The sequence below is a fragment of the Komagataella phaffii genome, chromosome 3 (genome assembly GCF_000027005.1).
Source record: "Komagataella phaffii GS115 chromosome 3, complete sequence".
Classification (NCBI taxonomy): domain Eukaryota; kingdom Fungi; phylum Ascomycota; class Pichiomycetes; order Pichiales; family Pichiaceae; genus Komagataella; species Komagataella phaffii.
Genome location: NC_012965.1, coordinates 1,365,256 through 1,383,042, shown reverse-complemented (window position 1 = coordinate 1,383,042; position 17,787 = coordinate 1,365,256). Strand labels below are relative to the sequence as shown.

General features: G+C 40.3%; 11 protein-coding genes across 11 annotated transcripts; 3 read left to right on the top strand and 8 right to left on the bottom strand.

Annotated features, from left to right (window-relative positions):
• Positions 1–4: 4 nt before the first annotated feature.
• On the bottom strand, positions 5–529 carry PAS_chr3_0726 (Cytidine deaminase; the record flags this gene model as incomplete). Its single annotated transcript, XM_002492909.1, has 2 exons — positions 5–372; positions 427–529. The coding sequence occupies 2 exons, from the start codon at positions 527–529 to the stop codon at positions 5–7; spliced, it is 471 nt and encodes a 156-aa protein (XP_002492954.1).
• Positions 530–628: 99 nt separating this feature from the next.
• Positions 629–1,540, bottom strand: PAS_chr3_0725 (Protein with a role in ubiquinone (Coenzyme Q) biosynthesis; the record flags this gene model as incomplete). The annotated part of the gene is made up of 1 exon (XM_002492908.1): positions 629–1,540. The coding sequence occupies one exon, from the start codon at positions 1,538–1,540 to the stop codon at positions 629–631; it is 912 nt and encodes a 303-aa protein (XP_002492953.1).
• Positions 1,541–1,870: 330 nt separating this feature from the next.
• On the top strand, positions 1,871–2,620 carry PAS_chr3_0724 (Hypothetical protein; the record flags this gene model as incomplete). Its single annotated transcript, XM_002492907.1, has 1 exon — positions 1,871–2,620. One exon carries the CDS (start codon positions 1,871–1,873, stop codon positions 2,618–2,620), a length of 750 nt encoding a protein of 249 aa, XP_002492952.1.
• Positions 2,595–3,938, bottom strand: PAS_chr3_0723 (Hypothetical protein; the record flags this gene model as incomplete). Its single annotated transcript, XM_002492906.1, has 1 exon — positions 2,595–3,938. The coding sequence occupies one exon, from the start codon at positions 3,936–3,938 to the stop codon at positions 2,595–2,597; it is 1,344 nt and encodes a 447-aa protein (XP_002492951.1).
• Positions 3,939–4,205: 267 nt separating this feature from the next.
• Positions 4,206–4,850, top strand: PAS_chr3_1213 (uncharacterized protein; the record flags this gene model as incomplete). Its single annotated transcript, XM_002492905.1, has 1 exon — positions 4,206–4,850. One exon carries the CDS (start codon positions 4,206–4,208, stop codon positions 4,848–4,850), a length of 645 nt encoding a protein of 214 aa, XP_002492950.1.
• A 194-nt stretch (positions 4,851–5,044) lies between these two features.
• On the top strand, positions 5,045–5,497 carry PAS_chr3_0722 (ubiquitin-40S ribosomal protein S31 fusion protein; the record flags this gene model as incomplete). The annotated part of the gene is made up of 1 exon (XM_002492904.1): positions 5,045–5,497. One exon carries the CDS (start codon positions 5,045–5,047, stop codon positions 5,495–5,497), a length of 453 nt encoding a protein of 150 aa, XP_002492949.1.
• A 138-nt stretch (positions 5,498–5,635) lies between these two features.
• Positions 5,636–6,238, bottom strand: PAS_chr3_1212 (uncharacterized protein; the record flags this gene model as incomplete). Its single annotated transcript, XM_002492903.1, has 1 exon — positions 5,636–6,238. The coding sequence occupies one exon, from the start codon at positions 6,236–6,238 to the stop codon at positions 5,636–5,638; it is 603 nt and encodes a 200-aa protein (XP_002492948.1).
• A 207-nt stretch (positions 6,239–6,445) lies between these two features.
• PAS_chr3_0721 (uncharacterized protein) lies at positions 6,446–7,210 on the bottom strand (the record flags this gene model as incomplete). The annotated part of the gene is made up of 1 exon (XM_002492902.1): positions 6,446–7,210. The coding sequence occupies one exon, from the start codon at positions 7,208–7,210 to the stop codon at positions 6,446–6,448; it is 765 nt and encodes a 254-aa protein (XP_002492947.1).
• A 3,549-nt stretch (positions 7,211–10,759) lies between these two features.
• PAS_chr3_0717 (Hypothetical protein) lies at positions 10,760–12,385 on the bottom strand (the record flags this gene model as incomplete). Its single annotated transcript, XM_002492901.1, has 1 exon — positions 10,760–12,385. The coding sequence occupies one exon, from the start codon at positions 12,383–12,385 to the stop codon at positions 10,760–10,762; it is 1,626 nt and encodes a 541-aa protein (XP_002492946.1).
• A 358-nt stretch (positions 12,386–12,743) lies between these two features.
• Positions 12,744–13,601, bottom strand: PAS_chr3_0716 (uncharacterized protein; the record flags this gene model as incomplete). Its single annotated transcript, XM_002492900.1, has 1 exon — positions 12,744–13,601. The coding sequence occupies one exon, from the start codon at positions 13,599–13,601 to the stop codon at positions 12,744–12,746; it is 858 nt and encodes a 285-aa protein (XP_002492945.1).
• A 143-nt stretch (positions 13,602–13,744) lies between these two features.
• Positions 13,745–17,623, bottom strand: PAS_chr3_0715 (Nuclear pore membrane glycoprotein; the record flags this gene model as incomplete). The annotated part of the gene is made up of 1 exon (XM_002492899.1): positions 13,745–17,623. The coding sequence occupies one exon, from the start codon at positions 17,621–17,623 to the stop codon at positions 13,745–13,747; it is 3,879 nt and encodes a 1,292-aa protein (XP_002492944.1).
• Positions 17,624–17,787: the final 164 nt, after the last annotated feature.

Sequence of the window (17,787 nt, the reverse complement as noted above, 5' to 3'; positions counted from 1 at the left end):
CATTCTATTGTAATTGTTCTGGCCCGAAACTCAACGGTAACAAGTCGTCTAGTGTCATTTTCACAAACTTTGATCCGTCTTTATTGAACATAAAGATGGGCAAAGTAAGTTTCTCATCTGCAAACTCTCTGATCACTTGTCTACAAATTCCACACGGTGATGCAATTGATTCCAGTTCTGTGGATACTGCTAGGGCTTTGAAGGATCTATGGCCCAACATTACGGCATGAGTTATCGTGGTTCTTTCAGCGCAAATGCAAGCACCATAGCTGGCGTTCTCAACGTTTGCTCCCTTTATAAAAGTATTATCGGGCAGCAGAATGCTACATCCGACTTTGAAGTTTGAATAAGGTGAGTATGATAAGTTTCTGGCTGGAATAGTGGTTAGTAAGAATCGTGTTTCACTGTTTCAGCCTAAGATCGTACCTTCCAGGGCCTTGGTTTTAAGTGTCTCAAATTCCACATCAGTAAGACCCCTGTGGTCTTGGGAGAATGGTGGCTGCAGGTTATTCAAGTCCAATTGAGGCATCAGGGTGGAGATAGGATAGTGAGATGCCGTCTACGTAAATAATGCACGCGAACCATCTAGTTATCGTGTTCATGTTTGTCATTATATAAGCAATACAGACTAAGCAACCTGCTTCTTCTTTGACCTTGCCTTCTTCCTCAGCTCTCTCATGTCGGGAGGCTTCTCTATCCCGAGTTCGGATCTCAATACATCGATATCTTTCTTCATTATCTTCTCCCAATAAACGTTGATCAGAGGCTTGCATATTGTTCCGTTCTTTACTGCCCATGGATAGTATACACTCAGTAACCTGCGTCTTTGAGAACTTTTAATAGGAATTGGAGCAAAAAGGGCACCCAGACCAGTCATTGGTATCCCCAGATTCATAAATTCGAACAGCTTCAAAGCAATTTCCCCCTCTCTTACAATTGGCAATCCGGTAATTGTGTGATAAAAGTCATGACACTCTCTGTATCTTTGGAAGACAAAGGCAAGTTCAGGATCGGTTATATACTTCACAGGAACTCTTGTGTCTGGAGAAACGCCTTCTCTTTCTAACCAGAGAAAATAGGACTTGCCCAGTGAATTATCGGGATAATTTTTCAGCTCGTCTAAATTCAAACTCTTTGATGTCATATGAGGCCTCTCTTTCAATATTTGCCTGCCGCTAGGATCGTTTAGCATTTGCGTTCTTAGTCTATTCAACACCCAGGGGAACGCAGTTGACTCACCGAGAGAAACGATGAAGTTATTGTTCGTGGGATTGACAAAAGCTCCAATTGAAGAACCTAAAAACATGAGTAGTTTCTCAAAGTTGTACAGGGGAACATGTCCTGGATAATTGGGCTCTGGTCTTTGGAACAAAGGTCTTGATGTGTTTTGGGATTTTTCGAATTCTGTTTTAGGGAAGTGTAATTCACCATCCTCCATTTTATCAGCCAACCTGATATCCTTGCTAAGATAGGATAGGCCAGAAGAGATCAGGGACGGGATAATGAAACTCCGCTTCTGAAATTGTTGGACTATCAACATGATAGGGTGAATTAAACTCTAGTGAGCAAGAAGAAGGAGTTTTGTTCCAGTCTACTCAGTCCACTTTCTGTGAGATGATCTAAGTTTTTTTCGAGGGCCACAATGCCAAAGGTAAGTGGAACTACAAGGAGGCCGTTTAATGGTCATTTTGACATACTATTGAGGAAAACTAAGACAACAAGACATCCAAATGCCAATCGGGGGAGCTGTCAAAGATAATGGCTAGTCTGTTGTGTTATCTCTCCTTGACCTGACATTTACTGAATTTTGACTACAGTCGCGGTTTGCCAGACATCTTATCAGAAAAATGACCCTCTCAATCCATTACCAATGATCCGCCCTTTCTTTGAAGGGCCAGGATTTTTGGTCATAAATAAACCGCCTGGTATCTATACGCAGCCTCCTTCATTCAGACAGGGAAATAGAGACAAATCCAACGAGCTGCTTCCGTTGCTTGAGAAACAACTTCAGACCACATTGCGTCAGGTACAACGATTGGACTATGAGACCACCGGGGGCTTGGTCGTTTCAACCAATAAATACACAGCCCGTATGTTTCACAGAAATATGCAAGCCTTGAGCAATAATATTCTTGATGGCAGACACAGATCCTCTAATAAAGGTTATATTTTAACAAAAAGATACATAGCACTACTAAATAAGCCAGTGACTTCAATTTACGAACAGCTTCCGAAAACTTCAGATGGGTGGAGGTTGTTGGAGACCCAAGATATTGACGAATCAAATAGTTCTAGTAAATTGCTGCTTTCAAAAGTTCGTACAATAGAGTCCTGTCGTCCAATGCATGATAAGTTCCCCTTGATGTTTGAACTGATCACCGGTAGGAAACATCAAATAAGAAGGCAGATAAAACAGGTTTTCGGAACGACTATTGTTAATGACGTTAAATACGGTGCTCAACTAGAGTTTCCTCAGTACCATAATCAGATTGCTTTGCACAGCTGCTTTCTCAGTTTGAAAGTAGGACTTAAAAAGTTTCAGTTCGACATTCCTTTGGAGTATGGAAAAGAAATGTGGAAATATGCTGGGTTGTCTAATGGACCATGGAATGAGCTTTGATTTCGTTTTCTGTATATTCCATAAGTTCAGGGAACAGCTTTCCCAATATCAAGTCTAGTAAGTTCATTACCAGCTCTTTATTGACGTCTTTGTTCAGAAAAGAGTTAAGGAAGTTGTCCACATCAGTTTCCGTTACCAGAAAACGGACGTGTTTCAAGGAGTCTAAACTTAGGGTTTTCAGTACCATAGCTCTGCATTTTTGTCTGTATTCCTCAATTTCTGTATCCGTTTGAGGAATGAACTTTTGTTCTCTAATAAATACTGTATCTCCGGGAAAATACATGTTTCGAATGGTTTTGATCCCATTTGATATGAATGCGTCGTTCAAAATCGATTTGGCTAATAAATTAGTTGCCAAATTATGCAGCAGTTTATTTCCTCTATCCGTCAGAAACGTAAATGAAAGTTTTACTATTCCCACAAATAATGGAATTTTACTCTCAACCTCTAGAAGCTTATTCAAGAACGGAAATATGGCATAGTTGGTAAGGGAGCCTTGATAATCTCGTTTAACATTGACTGAAGTTGAGTACGCCGCAAAATGAGACAGAGACCTAATTGCGTTTGATATCCACTGAGTTGAAAAAAAACTGTTATATCTGTTTGGTTCTTGTTCCTTATTGTTCTCCTGCTTTTCAATAATCACTTTACAGCCCAACTCGATTATATCCCATATCATGTATGCTTCACTCAAGTTTTCCACACAGTTCTTTAACAAAATTCCATTCAAAATATTTCCGAAAATGTCTTTTGCTACCGTGGAGTCCCATTCATCATATGGTAATAGTAGAGGGGTAATGCAGTCTGTTATTATCTCCAAGTATCGAGCTTGAGTCCTTGGATCCACCAATGCAGGGTGAGTTGACATTACTTTGAAAGTATCAGCCCAACTATCTCCTGAGCTTTTGTCAAACCTCGAAGTGGTAACCTTCTTGCTGTACTTTATCTTTTCCAGATGTAAGTTGAGTATCGTGAATGTATCATCTAACAGCATTTCATAAACCTCAAATGAATTGATACGCTGCTGTAGGTTTCTAGTCACATGTGCTGTGATCCCAACTAGCTCGTGTGTAAGCTCAGACTGATCTCCTGGATACCAGTTGAAGATGAAGTTTTTGAAAAGCAGTCCAATCAATGCATACAACTGCTTATCTACATCAGTTGACGTGGTCAAAGCAGGTAATTGATCTTGTAAAGAGCCCACTTGTCTGCCTCTGAACAGAGATTTAATCAAGCTGTCCAAGTATTCCGGAGAATTCTTATCCAGCTGTTTGGCTTTAGGCTTTACCACCCTTATTTTTTTGACCTTCGTCTCCATATTGAGTTTATGAAGGACGGTTGATGTAAGACAGCTTGTTTCGCGGATATCTGGCTAGTCTTACTAACGTCAACTAAACCCAATGGGCAGCTATTTGAATGGGACAATTGTTTATAGCCTATAATCGCAGACTTTGTTAACCCGTAGGAATAATCCTACCACTAGAATTAGATCTTCCAACCATACATAGCGTGTACTACAACTTAAGCTGGTCCTCTTCTTTTATCATTCGCGCGGCTCTATCTCATCTACACCTCCATTGAACTAATGGAAAGCAAATACGCCGAAAAATATCAAGATCGATTGATTCTTGGAGATGATGGCGATGAGGACGAATTGTTTGACGAGCTGGAAAAAGATATTGAGGATCAATTCTTGGCCAAATACAGAGCAGAGAGAATCCAACAGTTAAAACAGGAGATTACCAAGATCAAGGACCATAGTTCAAACATCAACCTCAATGACCACGGTAACATGAAAACAATAGATACTGATGACGAACTATTGAAAGAAACTGTTGATAGCGAACGTGTTGTGATCCATTTCTTTAACCCATCGTTTAGCACTTGCCGTATCATGGATGAGAAGCTGTCTATAATCAGCACCAAACATATTGGAACGCGTTTTTTCAGAATTGAAGCACATAGAGCTCCATTTTTAGTTGCAAAGCTTGGTATCAAAGTGCTTCCATGTGTTGTATTGTACTACAAAGGATTAGAAAGGGATAGAATTGTCGGATTTGACAGATTAAGTAATTCTCAGACCAATTTTGAGCTAGAAGCTTTAGAGGAGTTACTCTTAGATAGTGGAATTGTGGAACGAAGAACTGTCGATTTTAGCAACCTGAGAAACAAGGTCCAAAACAAGGTGGATCAGTCAAAATCAGACTCAGAAAGTGATCTAGATATGTGATAGATGGCGGATGGCAGGTTCATTCTAGTGTTTCACGTGACACACGTGAGCGTTTAAGGGCACACACCCTGACTGACGCGCGAACATCTAATCTGTTCCGCATAGAAAAAAAAAACTACCTCGACGAAATTCTCTTCTAGACAGTTTTTACATTGGTAAGAAAGAAGCATTCACGTATTGCCGACGAAGCCAAAATGCAAATTTTCGTAAAGACCCTTACCGGTAAGACTATCACCTTGGAGGTGGAGTCTTCCGACACTATTGACAACGTCAAGTCCAAGATTCAGGACAAGGAGGGAATTCCTCCTGACCAACAGCGTCTGATCTTTGCTGGTAAGCAATTGGAGGATGGTAGAACTTTGTCTGACTACAACATCCAAAAGGAGTCTACTTTGCACTTGGTCCTTAGATTGAGAGGTGGTGGTAAGAAGAAGAAGAAGAAGAACTACACCACCCCAAAGAAGATCAAGCACAAGCACAGAAAGGTCAAGTTGGCTGTCTTGAACTACTACAAGGTTGATGACGATGGAAAGATCGAGAGATTGAGAAGAGAGTGCGACACCTGTGGTGCTGGTATCTTCATGGCCAACATGAGTGACAGACAGTACTGTGGTAAGTGCCACACCACCATCAAGCTTTCTAAATAAGTTAATCTTTAGAAAACACTATTAGTTATTTAATTGAAGTGGTTCTCCTATAATGCATATTGTATGGTAATATTTCTCGGTCATGCTAGAATGACAATTTGTCTACATGCTAAATGATTCTTGGTTGAGAGGGTACTCTCATGCTGTTTTCTGTCTCTTCCTGACGGGAATGACAATGCCGGTGCCCAGAGGCTGTTTGTAGTTGCCGAGTTTATTCAGTTGTTGTCTAAGTCTGTGGTTGTCCGCTAAAGAGGCTTCCAACAATCTCTTAAGCTCCATGTTCTCCTCATGGATTTCTTGGTTTTCCATGGTTGTGAGATTGAGCTTTGTAAGCAATCGATTAAATGTTTCACATAAGTTCAGATAGTTGGTCTTTAGGAAGTCAAAACTCTTGAGAAACTTGTTGTCACTGATCTTATCTTTCTCCAAATAGAACGGAGACAGCTCAGGGGATAGAGAGTCCGGAGTTGGTACTAATTGGCACCCTACATCGTCATGCTGGTGCAAGGGCATTTGGGATCCCAGTTCTTGAAGAGTTTTTGAGATCAGGTCATCAATGTTGCCGTTGCTGTTATCCTGTTGTCTTGCAAAGGAAGAATTGATCAGAGACTCCAACAGCATGTCCCTAGAATCCTGCGGTAAAAGGTTGTAGTTCTCGTCGTCTACCCGGCTTTGAATCTCTGTCATTATGGCAGGATCTGAAAAAAAACTACTACTAAAAAAAAAAAAAAATAATCTCATCCTAGACAAATTTCTTTTTGCGGATGCTCGGTATACCACGTATTCAAAGATTAGACCCTTTTTATGGATTGAGATGATAAATATCCTTTTTAATTATAGTACATAGCTAATACGTCCTTTCCTCCCCGTAGCATAAAATCTATCTACATGCAATAATAATAACCTCTGAAAAACACCTGTTACAAACTCTTGAAAACTTTTGAAAAATCATCCTCTACCGAAAATGCCAGAAGAGATGGAAACTAGACCTTGGGTGAGATGGCCCAACACCCCAACGGTCTTCACGCTTACATCTGAGATAGCAACGACAGTTTTGTCGCTAACTTCATGGAGAACGTCTACGGTCTTATCACTGACCTCATTGATGACATCGACGGTTTTGTCACTCACATCGTGGATTACGCCCACAGTTTTGCCGCTCACTTCATCAATGAACTTGTTGCCTATATCGAGTTTCTCATCCAGAAGTTTCAGGACGCTTTCGAACCCAATCTTTCCCTTCTTTGCGTTCTGGTCAAACCTTTCCACCGACCAGTCCTCAATCTTGTCACATATACGTTTAAACGTGGCATAAGCGGTGATTTCAGCCGATTGGTAAAATGTTGTCTGGTTATCGGGATCTGACTCCGAAGGTTTGTAAACGCATGTTTCGTAAACTTTCAGCAGGTTACTCATGGTAAGGTTGCAGGAACGCATGGTGAGTGTGCGGGCACTTGGATCTACCGTGGATACCTCTCTCACATAGGATCGGTTCTGCCCTCCCACAAAACAACGCAACCATTGTGGGATTGGTTGTTCGCAGGTGATTAGACGTTCTGTGATCAGCATTCCTGTCGTGTGATCAACTTCTCTGCGAAGAACGTCAACGGCAACAACATGTGTGGAAACTTCGTTGGGATACTTGACCCAATTGGCAGCTGTAACCGAAGCCCAAGGATACTGGAAGTCGTGCTGTGAAGAGAATAGTTTCATGCTTGTATGGTAGCACTAATAATGTCTTGTTTTTTTTTCTTCCTTAATGTCAAAAAAATGGGGAAGAAAAATAGTAGGAGATATGCACAATTATATGGAGGAACAAAAAATAAGTGGAAAAAGAAAGAAACCCGCGAGATTACATACATACTCCGGGTTGACTTTTCAGTGAGATCTTACGAAGGTTCAGTTTAAAGAACATGTATCCGGTATATCTGGTAAATAGGGAAATACCTGAAATGGGATTTTTCTATTCCAACAACTGGTGTCATAAATAGCTACTATAAACTATCTTTTGTTAAAGTGAAAAACGAAGAAGAAATCAAACTGCATTTCTGTAGACTTGACGGGTGAGCTTCCCTATTATTTTATTATAAGAGAGAACGATGATATAATATTAAAAGCGAAAAATGTGGGTTTTTGCTGTGTATCGGTATTAGAAGTGGAGTTGGAAGAATACTTAATGCACATTGAAATGTATAATTCAACTCCAGAAGAGTCAGTGTATCCTGAGAACAGAATAGGAATATACAATCAATCAGAACAAAATAGAATTGGATTATGTCTCTTATCTTAATGTAGAGAGTGAAAAAGGTGCATACATGAAAGAATTAGATCAAGATCATATAAATGATGGAACTTTTATACGTAGAGGATGATAAAACTCACCTAAAATGTCTGAATAAGACGGTAGATTGGAAACGAAAAGTTAAATGGTGTCAGCCTTTATTGAAAGAAATGTTTTGTGATGCATGTGGGAATTATGAAGAGAACTACTATCAAGAATTTGAAATAGACGCATAATACATATATGCTCAAACCTGAAGAATTACATGTTGGAAACTCATTTCAGTCTGAATTGGCTTAGGTGAATAGACCAAGACATGGGTCTTTATGTTTTTGTATTATTGCTAGGAGGTCTTGATCTTTTTACCCTCTGTCTGTTCGTCTGTATTGCAAAGTTCTTTATAGGTGATACATTGTGTGGATTAAATTTCCAGATGCGAAACACATCCTTCATGCTCAATTGATGCTCTTTGGTAAGATGAAGGTATTCTCTTGTGGTGATTCCCTGCCAAATAATGACCATGTGGAATGCTAGCAGCAAAAGTGGATAAAGTATCCCTAGACTTCCATAAATTCCCAGAAGAAGTGATATTGGGCGCTTAGTGGCTCCGCCATCTTGAGCCATCCTTAAAAATCCAAGCACAATCAACCAGGAACAGCACAGGATGGAAAATGCTAAGAATCGTAAAAAAACCCATAATTGTGTACACCAACACAGTTATTCAACCATACACAATGATGGTCGTGAACGGAAATACATGAATCGCAAGTTCCGCAATGTGATGTCCTTGGAGGCCTCCAAATGTGGCAAGTTGTACAGTACTTGATCTCAATCGGATATCTCGGTTGAGCATTACTTTCTGACTCTTCTTCTGAAGGAGAGAACACTCCGTCTTTGCGAGCTCCAGGCAGACGGATCACATTATAGTACTCGGGCGGTGAATTTCCACTTTCGTCTCTGCTCAAGTGGATATTACGAGGTACAGTTCCAGGGTCGGTAAATGCTGCTAGCAGAAAATTTCCTAATGCTAATAACCATGTGTATGCAAATAATATAACTATAGCGGGACTTTTTTCCCAATACCAGTTGCTATCAAAAATGTAAAACAGAACCGCAGGCGTAATGATTATTAGGCCCACACCTATCATCCGGGCCAAGTTTGTGGGGTCTGCTGCAGTCTTCACCTTCCCCCCACAACATAGGATATAATTGCCCAGCAATGAGGCCTCGCTACTTTCAAAATCGTCCTTATCGGTTTGGTCTTTCCGCCATTGAGGAAATGACACGACCCATTCCATTTATCGGTTCGAATGTGGTCCACAGATAGAAGTTGAAGAAGGGCAAGAGATGAGACAGAAAAATATTTCGCGGTTACCATCAGAAGATTATTTGAGCACTGGATATACGAATCGACCCAGAGATGTTCCCAGTGAGATTCACGATAAACCGGCTTTTGGCCCAGAATATGACGATTCGGCATAGGCTCGGAAATCTGGGACTGCCAACTGCAAAAAATCCTCCTTTGATAAATTATAATTCGTTCAATAAACGAGTGGGGATCATAAATAGAGCACTTTCCACTCCCTCCCACATCTCATCCAACAGACCCCAACTAGCGCTCAGTAACCAGAACATTATTAGAAATGTTTCATTGCAGCCTAAGATTCAGACGAGAGGGGCTGCTGCCTGGAAAGTTATAACTAATATTAAGGAATTGAACAAAATGCTCAAGAAAAGAAAAGGTGGAACCTTTAGAAGAAGACTGTTACTCGTATTTTGCATCTATATGATTGCTAACTTTCTTTTCAACGTTATGTTTTTTTCCTCAGTATAGGTTATCTTAAGACGCTGCAGGACATTCCTTCCAATTTCTCCATATGGGTTAAGTTTAATATCAGAGAAGGCTTGATCAAAGAGGAAATCAACAAAAATGAAAGGGCTGCCAACAAAGAGTATCTGAAAGCCCTTAAGAATGTTGCAAATGATAACAAAGTTGACTCTTTTGATGAAGACTCCCCTTACTTCACTATATTACCCTTCTCCAAGCTCGATCAGTACGCTGAAAAGAAAGATTACCATTATATTTCCGGTTACGTCGACTTACTTTTTCGGTATGCGTTAACGAAGATTGATGATGATGTAGAAACAAGTTATTATCTGAACCAGGCATTACTAATCGTTGAAAGGTACTCAACTCCTCAAAATCAGATCGGTGATTATAATCTAAAAAACAACGTTTACCGCACATTGGCCCAAATTCTACAGAATTCTGACGACTTTAATGCTTCCAGTAAGGAATTTTATACCCAAGTGGAGGGACTTTTGAAAAGCTCTCTTGAGTTAATTGGAACGAATGAGGGAATTCGATTTCAGGATAATGAAATTGGAATCTTACCTGACCAGTTTACAATCGAAAGTGAGAATTTATTATCTTCATTGTTAGATCTTTCATGGTTTTATACCGACACAAAAACAGACATCAACAAATCCCTGTCGATTCTTCTGTCCATTTTGAGGTCTCTGAAGTACGAGTCCTCTCAACTCAGGATTAAACAAGAAAGGGAAGGATCTCTCAGCAACGACAAGAGGCTGAAAAGATTAAGATTTGAGCTGATCCCCTTGATTAAATCCAACATAGGTGAAATACTATGGTTCAAGGGATCAAGAGAAGAAGCTGTTTCTTGGTGTAGAGAAGCAGCTTATGAATCAATGCTTGTATCCAAAGACAACTATGATGCTGCAAAAATATCGAAGAACTCTTTCAAGATTTTGGCAAGAATGTACAGTAAAATGGGCGACGAAGAGAGCAAAAAGCTTTGTCTTGACAAGCTAAGAGAAATAGAGATTCCAATCGTGGGATTGGCTGACGGTAGACGACAAACTTTGAGAGATGTCGTCTTACGATACTATTTCGGAACTTTTGGTAAGATTCTATTTCCGTAGCGGGTATATTAGATTTGTATATAGAGAAACGACAATGTTCACACTTCCTGAAGGGTATTGGAGCCAAACCAATTAACATCATCATCACTCTTATAGAAGCTCGAATTAGACGAAGCTATTGTAGCATTCAAATAATCGCTTAGACTAGGCATAGGAGGTTTCACCTGACTATCATTTGCTGTCCTAGAACTGGAGCCCGGCAGCGCATTGAGATGGGAGTTGGAAAGAATAGTATATACACCCTTACCATATCCCTTCTCCTTCTCGTGAAATTCGTCAACAAATTCGTCTTGACTATCTGGGGGCGGGTTACCAAAATGTAACACAAGATCATCATCATCACCGTCGGATTCGTAATCACTAGCTTGGCTTTCATCAGTGTTGCCAAGAGATGAAATATCCTCTTTTGGCAACTTTGAGCTATAAAGATTCGTAATAGAGCTCGTTATTGGTAAAGTCACTGTTCTACTACGATCTCTATGGTTATGGGTGTGATCCAAGTCCCCTGTGTTATTCTGACGTCTTTCAATCTCTACCAGAGGAGAAAATAGCCTTGACTCGAGTTTCACTTTTGGAGCAGTTGGAGGTATTGGGTCATGGGAAGAAGGTTCGGGAGAATTCTCTGAAAATGCCACCGGTTTCGAAGATTCTTTGGAGGCAACAAAATATGAGACACAACTAGAATCATCAGAATTTTCGGATTCTGATTCCTCAGATTCTGATGAGTCATCATCGTCACCAAGAAAAGATTTTAGTTTATCAATATCCAAGCTACCTCCCCTTCGACGATTATTAGTCTCCCTAGAAGTCCTGCTTTCCAGTTGTGGAGATGTGAAATTTGATTGAACATATTCATTGTAGTCCAGCTTGAGTCTTCTTGTGTCTATTTCTGTGTCTAACAAAATATTGAGGTCGTTGGGATGAGCAATGGACAGAATTGAAGCTAGCGTTTCATCGTAGTCCTTGAGCATATAGTTGTATAGATCTAGTTTTTTGAAGAATATTGGTACGCAAAGGGGGATCTCGTTGAATATGGGCCTATCTATCAGTGTCTGTAAGAGGGTAAAAATCACGGCACCGTGAGAGATCACCACGATGGTGGTATTTTCAGGGACCTCATGTTGAGTGTAATGTTTGTTCAGACTTCTCAAATAGTGGAAACATCTTGTCTTGAACTCTTTCAACGATTCACCATATTCACCACACGTTCCAAGTTTGTTATGAAGCCAGCTGGGGTCTTTAGTATCCCTTAGAAGGGTCCCTTTCAACGGGTTGCCGTATATGTAGTTATTGAGATTGCTTATCAAGGAGACTCCATTGTCATTTGGGGGCAAGTAATTCAATTTGAAGTTTACGTTCAGCCACTCACTCAGTCCCTGGTCTACCCTCAACTTGCACTTAGTCCCTTCCAATTTGTCCATCAGTAGCTCCGCAGTTTGAATACACCTGTTGTAAGGAGAGCTATGTATTATCAGGTTTGGGGAGTGTACGTATTCATTGATGCTCTTGCTGGCTATCGATATCTCCTCAGTTGCCATATCCAAACACACAGGAGCATCGAAAGAACTTATCCACTCAGACGTATCGATCTTCTCAGAAGGAATCTTGAGCGCCGATTCCGTCTTATCTATCCTAGTACAGTGGCGTAAAAGGATGAGATGCATTCTTGCGTCAGAGCTGAAGGATCGGATTGATTATCAACTTAGGAACAAGAATAGTCTCTTTCTGTTAGTGCCTTTTCTAGTGTAGCGAGGGAGCTTAGTTTTTTATACGAAGGCATGTGAAAGTGCGTGTTCGAGGAGTACGTAATAATGCGTTGTCTGAGTTGAGACGGCTGATGCATTATCTGATTTGGGGGCGTGCTGAGTGGTATGGCTAGCGTCTGTTGTCAGGTTCTCTCTCTCTCGCCCACACTTAAAAAAGAAAAAAGTAGGGGATGAATCAACGATAAGACTGGTGGGTAGTATTAATACATTATGATCACTATGTACTCAGGTAAGTAAGTGTGGAGTGCTTCTCTATTTAATCTCCAAGCTCTTCAAGTTCTTCTTCGTCAAACTCTTTTGGCTCTTTTGGTTCCTGCGATTCTGCCCATTGGGTCACATCATCAGCGTGGCTCAAGATAGTCTTAATGGAGTCCGTTTTATCCCGATCACTGCAGTCCAAAGGAAGAAATTGGACCATCCCGAAATCGTCCACCAATCGTGCAATGGCTTTGTTCAGACGTTGGAACTTGGGATTAGTACTGATAAAGTCCGCCTTGTTTCCACCAGTAGGGTTCTCAGATAATAGTAGCGGGTCGGGGTTCAAGAACCTCTTGAGCTCCCTCTTTGACACTTGATCTTTGATTAAGTCACATTTGGACAAAATGTTGATGTGTGGTAATTCCAATAGGATCATAGCTGACATGGCACTCAGTGTCCCACTGAAGAACTTGGATCGATCAGTGACAAACGAAGCTTCGAGTAAGTAAGTGGCACAAAGTGAAAAGTTCAGCTGGAGTTGCAAGTGCTTTATAATGGTTGGAAGGACGGGAATATGGTTATAAAGTTCAATCTGTCCTGGGCAATCAAATATCAGATATTCATCTTCGTACTGTCCCACCTCTTCATCCAGCCAGTCCAGATTATTCAGAAGGAACTCAAAACAATACACAAGCGCTCCATTAGGTCCCAAATTAAGCTCCTCTTGAACATCTTGCAGGGAAATCAAGTCTCTTATATCAACTGTGAATTCAAACTCTGTGGGTTCAGCTGCAGGATCCAGGTTCACTATATGAGCCCTTCTCCCTATTGATTGCATGTAGGCTATCATAGAATTGCAAAACGTTGACTTGCCGACTCCTGCGGGGCCTAACGCTAGTATTCCCACCCTTGACATAATTCTTCCAAGTGATAAAGGTTTGTAATCAAAACTTATTTTTCTTTTAAACCAATTTTTTTTTCTCGGTCTGTTACGTAATCAATAATGTATGGGACTTTATTATGCTATGAAAGGGGAGTTTTATGACTATGAGGACAGGTCTAATATACCTTCTTTTCAGCTTTACAATGAGCATCTTGGATTTCGATAGGCTCATAATTTCCTTCCATGTTTGCCCATACTCGGACTTCATGATCCATGATGTTTTCTATTACTTCTTTATTGGCATGTTTTCCCTTGAGATCCGTTCTGACGTACTTTAAGGTAAAGGGTGGAGATCCAGTTAACTTGAAAATCAACTCCACTTTATCCCCTTCATGTATACCTTCCAAATAGGAGTCTCCGGTGGTCATTTCCACGGAGGGAATATCATAAATGACAGCCTCCAGGTCTGCTCTGTCTTGAAGCTGGACTAAACAGTCCTTGGATGAGGAGTCTGAAATACTGGCAATTGTAAGTTTTCCAGGTCGATAAGCACGTCGCTTGAAAGTCTTCTTGTTTACTTCAGCTACTTGGGAAATGCCATCAAATTCGTAGGATATTTTGAAGGGAGGAACCCCTGACAACGAATAAGCAACCTGGTCTCCTACACAGTATTCTAGTTCATCTTCTCTTAGGGACTTGGAATCTTTTGAAATAGTTGAAATCTGCTCAATCTTTGGAATATCATTAACATGAATGGCAACCATTTCGTGTTCAGTGAAATCGCTCTGTTTGCAACGTCCGGAATCAGTCACTTCCACGATAGACACTACATGGTTTCCAATGTCCAAATTAGAATAGATATCGTAATACTCGACTTCATGTGGTAAGTCGGATAGGTAAACAAATTCCTCAGTGTTGGATTTCTCGTGAAAAAGTTTCAGTTTAAGCTGGAATGGCGCCTGTCCAGATAAGGATATTGATAGTGGTCTCAATAGAGATCTTTTATTAAGGTTGGACAAACATGTTTGATAAATGCTGGACCTTCTGAATGAGGAAAATTTTTTGTCAGCTTGTAAATGAGGATTGTGATGTTCAGGAGCATCTCTATCTGTAATGAAGTGGGCGTCAGGCAAAGGATAGACATGATGATCAATTAAGACTGGTTCAAACTTGTAAGCACTCTGCTTTTCTAGTTCCTTTATAGCAGATTTGAAATAGACAGAATCATAAATGCCTAGTATGGTATAAACGTAATCACCCCCAATATCTGATCGCAAACTGATGGAAAACTTTTTTCTGGATGTGGTGTCTAGCTTGCTCTCCAAGAATCCTCCAGGGTGCTTGATAGCGTACTCGATGAAAAAGGGGGCTTCACCTTCAAGTAATAAATCTAAATAGCCCTTTTTCCCTTGACAAAACGGTTTCAGTTTCCAGGAATTCGTATTGTCACCTACTATTGTATCCTCCGAAGGTAGCAGTTTCAACGATGGTTTCTTCTTGTATGAAATTTCAACTTCGCTGTCGCTAGATATAATTCCGGGACATACAGACTCATTGAATCCCACTAAGCGGTATATGCCTTGACTCTTTACAGACAATCCTTTGTTTGGGTTCAAGCTAGAAATACGTGTGTGTTTCACCAATGAAGGGTTATTAGGATCAGTGATTGTATAATGAAGGGAAATTGACTTTTCAGTATCACTCTTCAACGGAATGTTCAAGCTCTGACCTTCAACCAGCTCAAACTTTCCTGCATTTCCAAACTGCAAATGTGGTTTGTGCTTTCGAACATTTACCTGGGCGTGAGATTTCTGGAAAACAACATTACAATTTGACTCATCTTTGACATCAAGCAGTTTAATATTATACGTTCCTCCCTGCAAAAGATCTTTCATTTCAATCCTGTATTCATTGTCCATAATGGAGTCAACCGTAAAGTTCTGCGATTGATTAAGGGGGTCAGATATCTCATAGTTGACTTTGTATGGGGGTTTTCCATCAAATTTGATGAGGACAGAGGCAGAGTCACCATTACAGACATCTTGCAGTTTTCTATCTTGGACGAATCCAGCTCGAGTCCTTTGTTTCAAGTAGGTTGTATATCGATGCTTCCCTTTTTCAAGGCGAGGAAGTTTCTTGTAATACTTGTCACGTATGCCAATAAATTCTATGGCATAAGTACCCTCAGTATTTGGCTCGTAGTTGAAAACTTCATTATTTGACTTTGCTATGATGGTTGAAACATCTTTTGTGGTTAGCACTCTGTTAGGATTTTGCGAATCCAATCGATAGACTTTATAATCAACTTCAAATGGAGGGGTACCAAGGAACTGAAGATCAAACTTATAACCTGTTGTTCCGATACAGGCATCAAGTATCGGATTACTTGAAATGTTAAGGGAGGGGGCAAATGCTTCGGTGACAGTGAGTATCGAAGGTCCAACCTCTCCTTGACAAAATTTAGATCTGATCGACTTGAGGGTGTACGTACCTGGGCTCTTAACTTGGAAAGGAAGTTTATTCCTAGTCACCTGAGATGCTTCGAAAACCTTTGTTATTATGTCCTTAGTCTTCTTGTCTTCACTGGTGAACTCTATTTCAACTGTATAGGGGGCCTCCTTTTTAGCGTTGGAGACATCCAAGGAGACCAACAGTTCTTTCGGGCTACCTTGGAGGATAACCAGTTTTTTATCTTTCTCTTCCAGATCTCCTTTTATTATTGGATGAGCTTCAAATTGATAAAACAGATTATTGTTCGCCACTTCTGGGACATAATTGATGCGATTACCAAACCCATCGATGACCTGATGAAGGGTATAAATATATGAACCGGCTTCATCAATTTTCCCTCTTGACAGAGGCGCTGTGAAGCTCTTGGTCCTGGCCCATTCTAAAGATTTTCTTTTATCAATAGAGGTAGATATTTTGAGAGCTTGTTCTTTCAACTCCAATCCTTGGAGCTTAGTCAAAGGAGACTCGACATCCTCATCAATGATATCAACTGAGTTAGTGTTTAATAGCTTGTTGCCAATTTCTGCATGATAAACAACTTTTAAGGGTGGCACACCGAAGATCTTGGCACTTACCTCTTGATTTTCTCCCACACAGTAGTGTTCATCTGGTTTAGTATTGTATAATTGAGCAGAAGGGCAACTTACAATGAATACTTCATTTTTGGCTATGCGAACCCTTTTCAATTTGGAATCATAGACTTGATGCAAACTGTACAATCCAGGCTGCGTCAACGGCACCTCAATAAATGAGATCACGTTGGAATCGTCCCGGTAGGAATGATACAAATTCCCATTGAAAGCATATTCCTTTTTGAATAGTTCAGTAGAATCCCTGTTAAGCATTCTGCGCAGGTCTTTCTTGGTGTAATTTAGATATGAAACTTCGTTTGAAAAACTTCGGTATTCCAGTTGCACAAATTCAAGATTACTGGTAGAATTAAATCTTATTGGCATCTGAATCTTGTCTGTATAGATATTCGTCATACAATGAGATTCATAAAAGGGATTGAGTTTAGCTGAAGAGTCTGGTAAATACTTGATCGTAGTTCTACCCTTTAAATGGGGAGATTGGTCTTCAAACTCTGCAGTTGGGATGTAATCTTCAAGCAGGGCAAGTTCTTTCTTGGGGAAGAAGAGATTCCAGAATGACATTAGTATACCAGCCAATGGCATTGACATATCAGAGCTTAATAGAATTGTTATTGCGGCCATCAACGTTATCTGTATCAACGTTGTCAAAATGGAGAAGTTTAGCAGTGGTATCTTCAAAACCGGAAGACACCATAAAAATAGCCCATCAAGAACTAAGTACTTCACGACAAAATTCAGTTCTGGAATGGAGAAGCTTATCCAGGAATCTTTGGACAGCAATTCCCTCAAACTCTCATTTTTCAAGATCATAATATCGTACACTTTCCACGCTTGGATTAATCCAAACAATGAGATCATGAACAATCGCTGAGAACCCACATCAAGTATATACTCCGGGACAAGTGCTCTCTGTACAGATCTATGCCTTCTCCTTTGAGAACCAAAGTCCATGATCTAGGGATATTTTGATATTTGCCTGAGGGAGGGATCTCTGCTCTAGAAGTGGTATTTATGTACTAGTTATTTATTTTGCATAGAAATTCTCGATCTCATCAGTAAATCTTTGTAGTGTGTATCACCCAATCTAAAGATACGCCATCTACCATCCATCATCC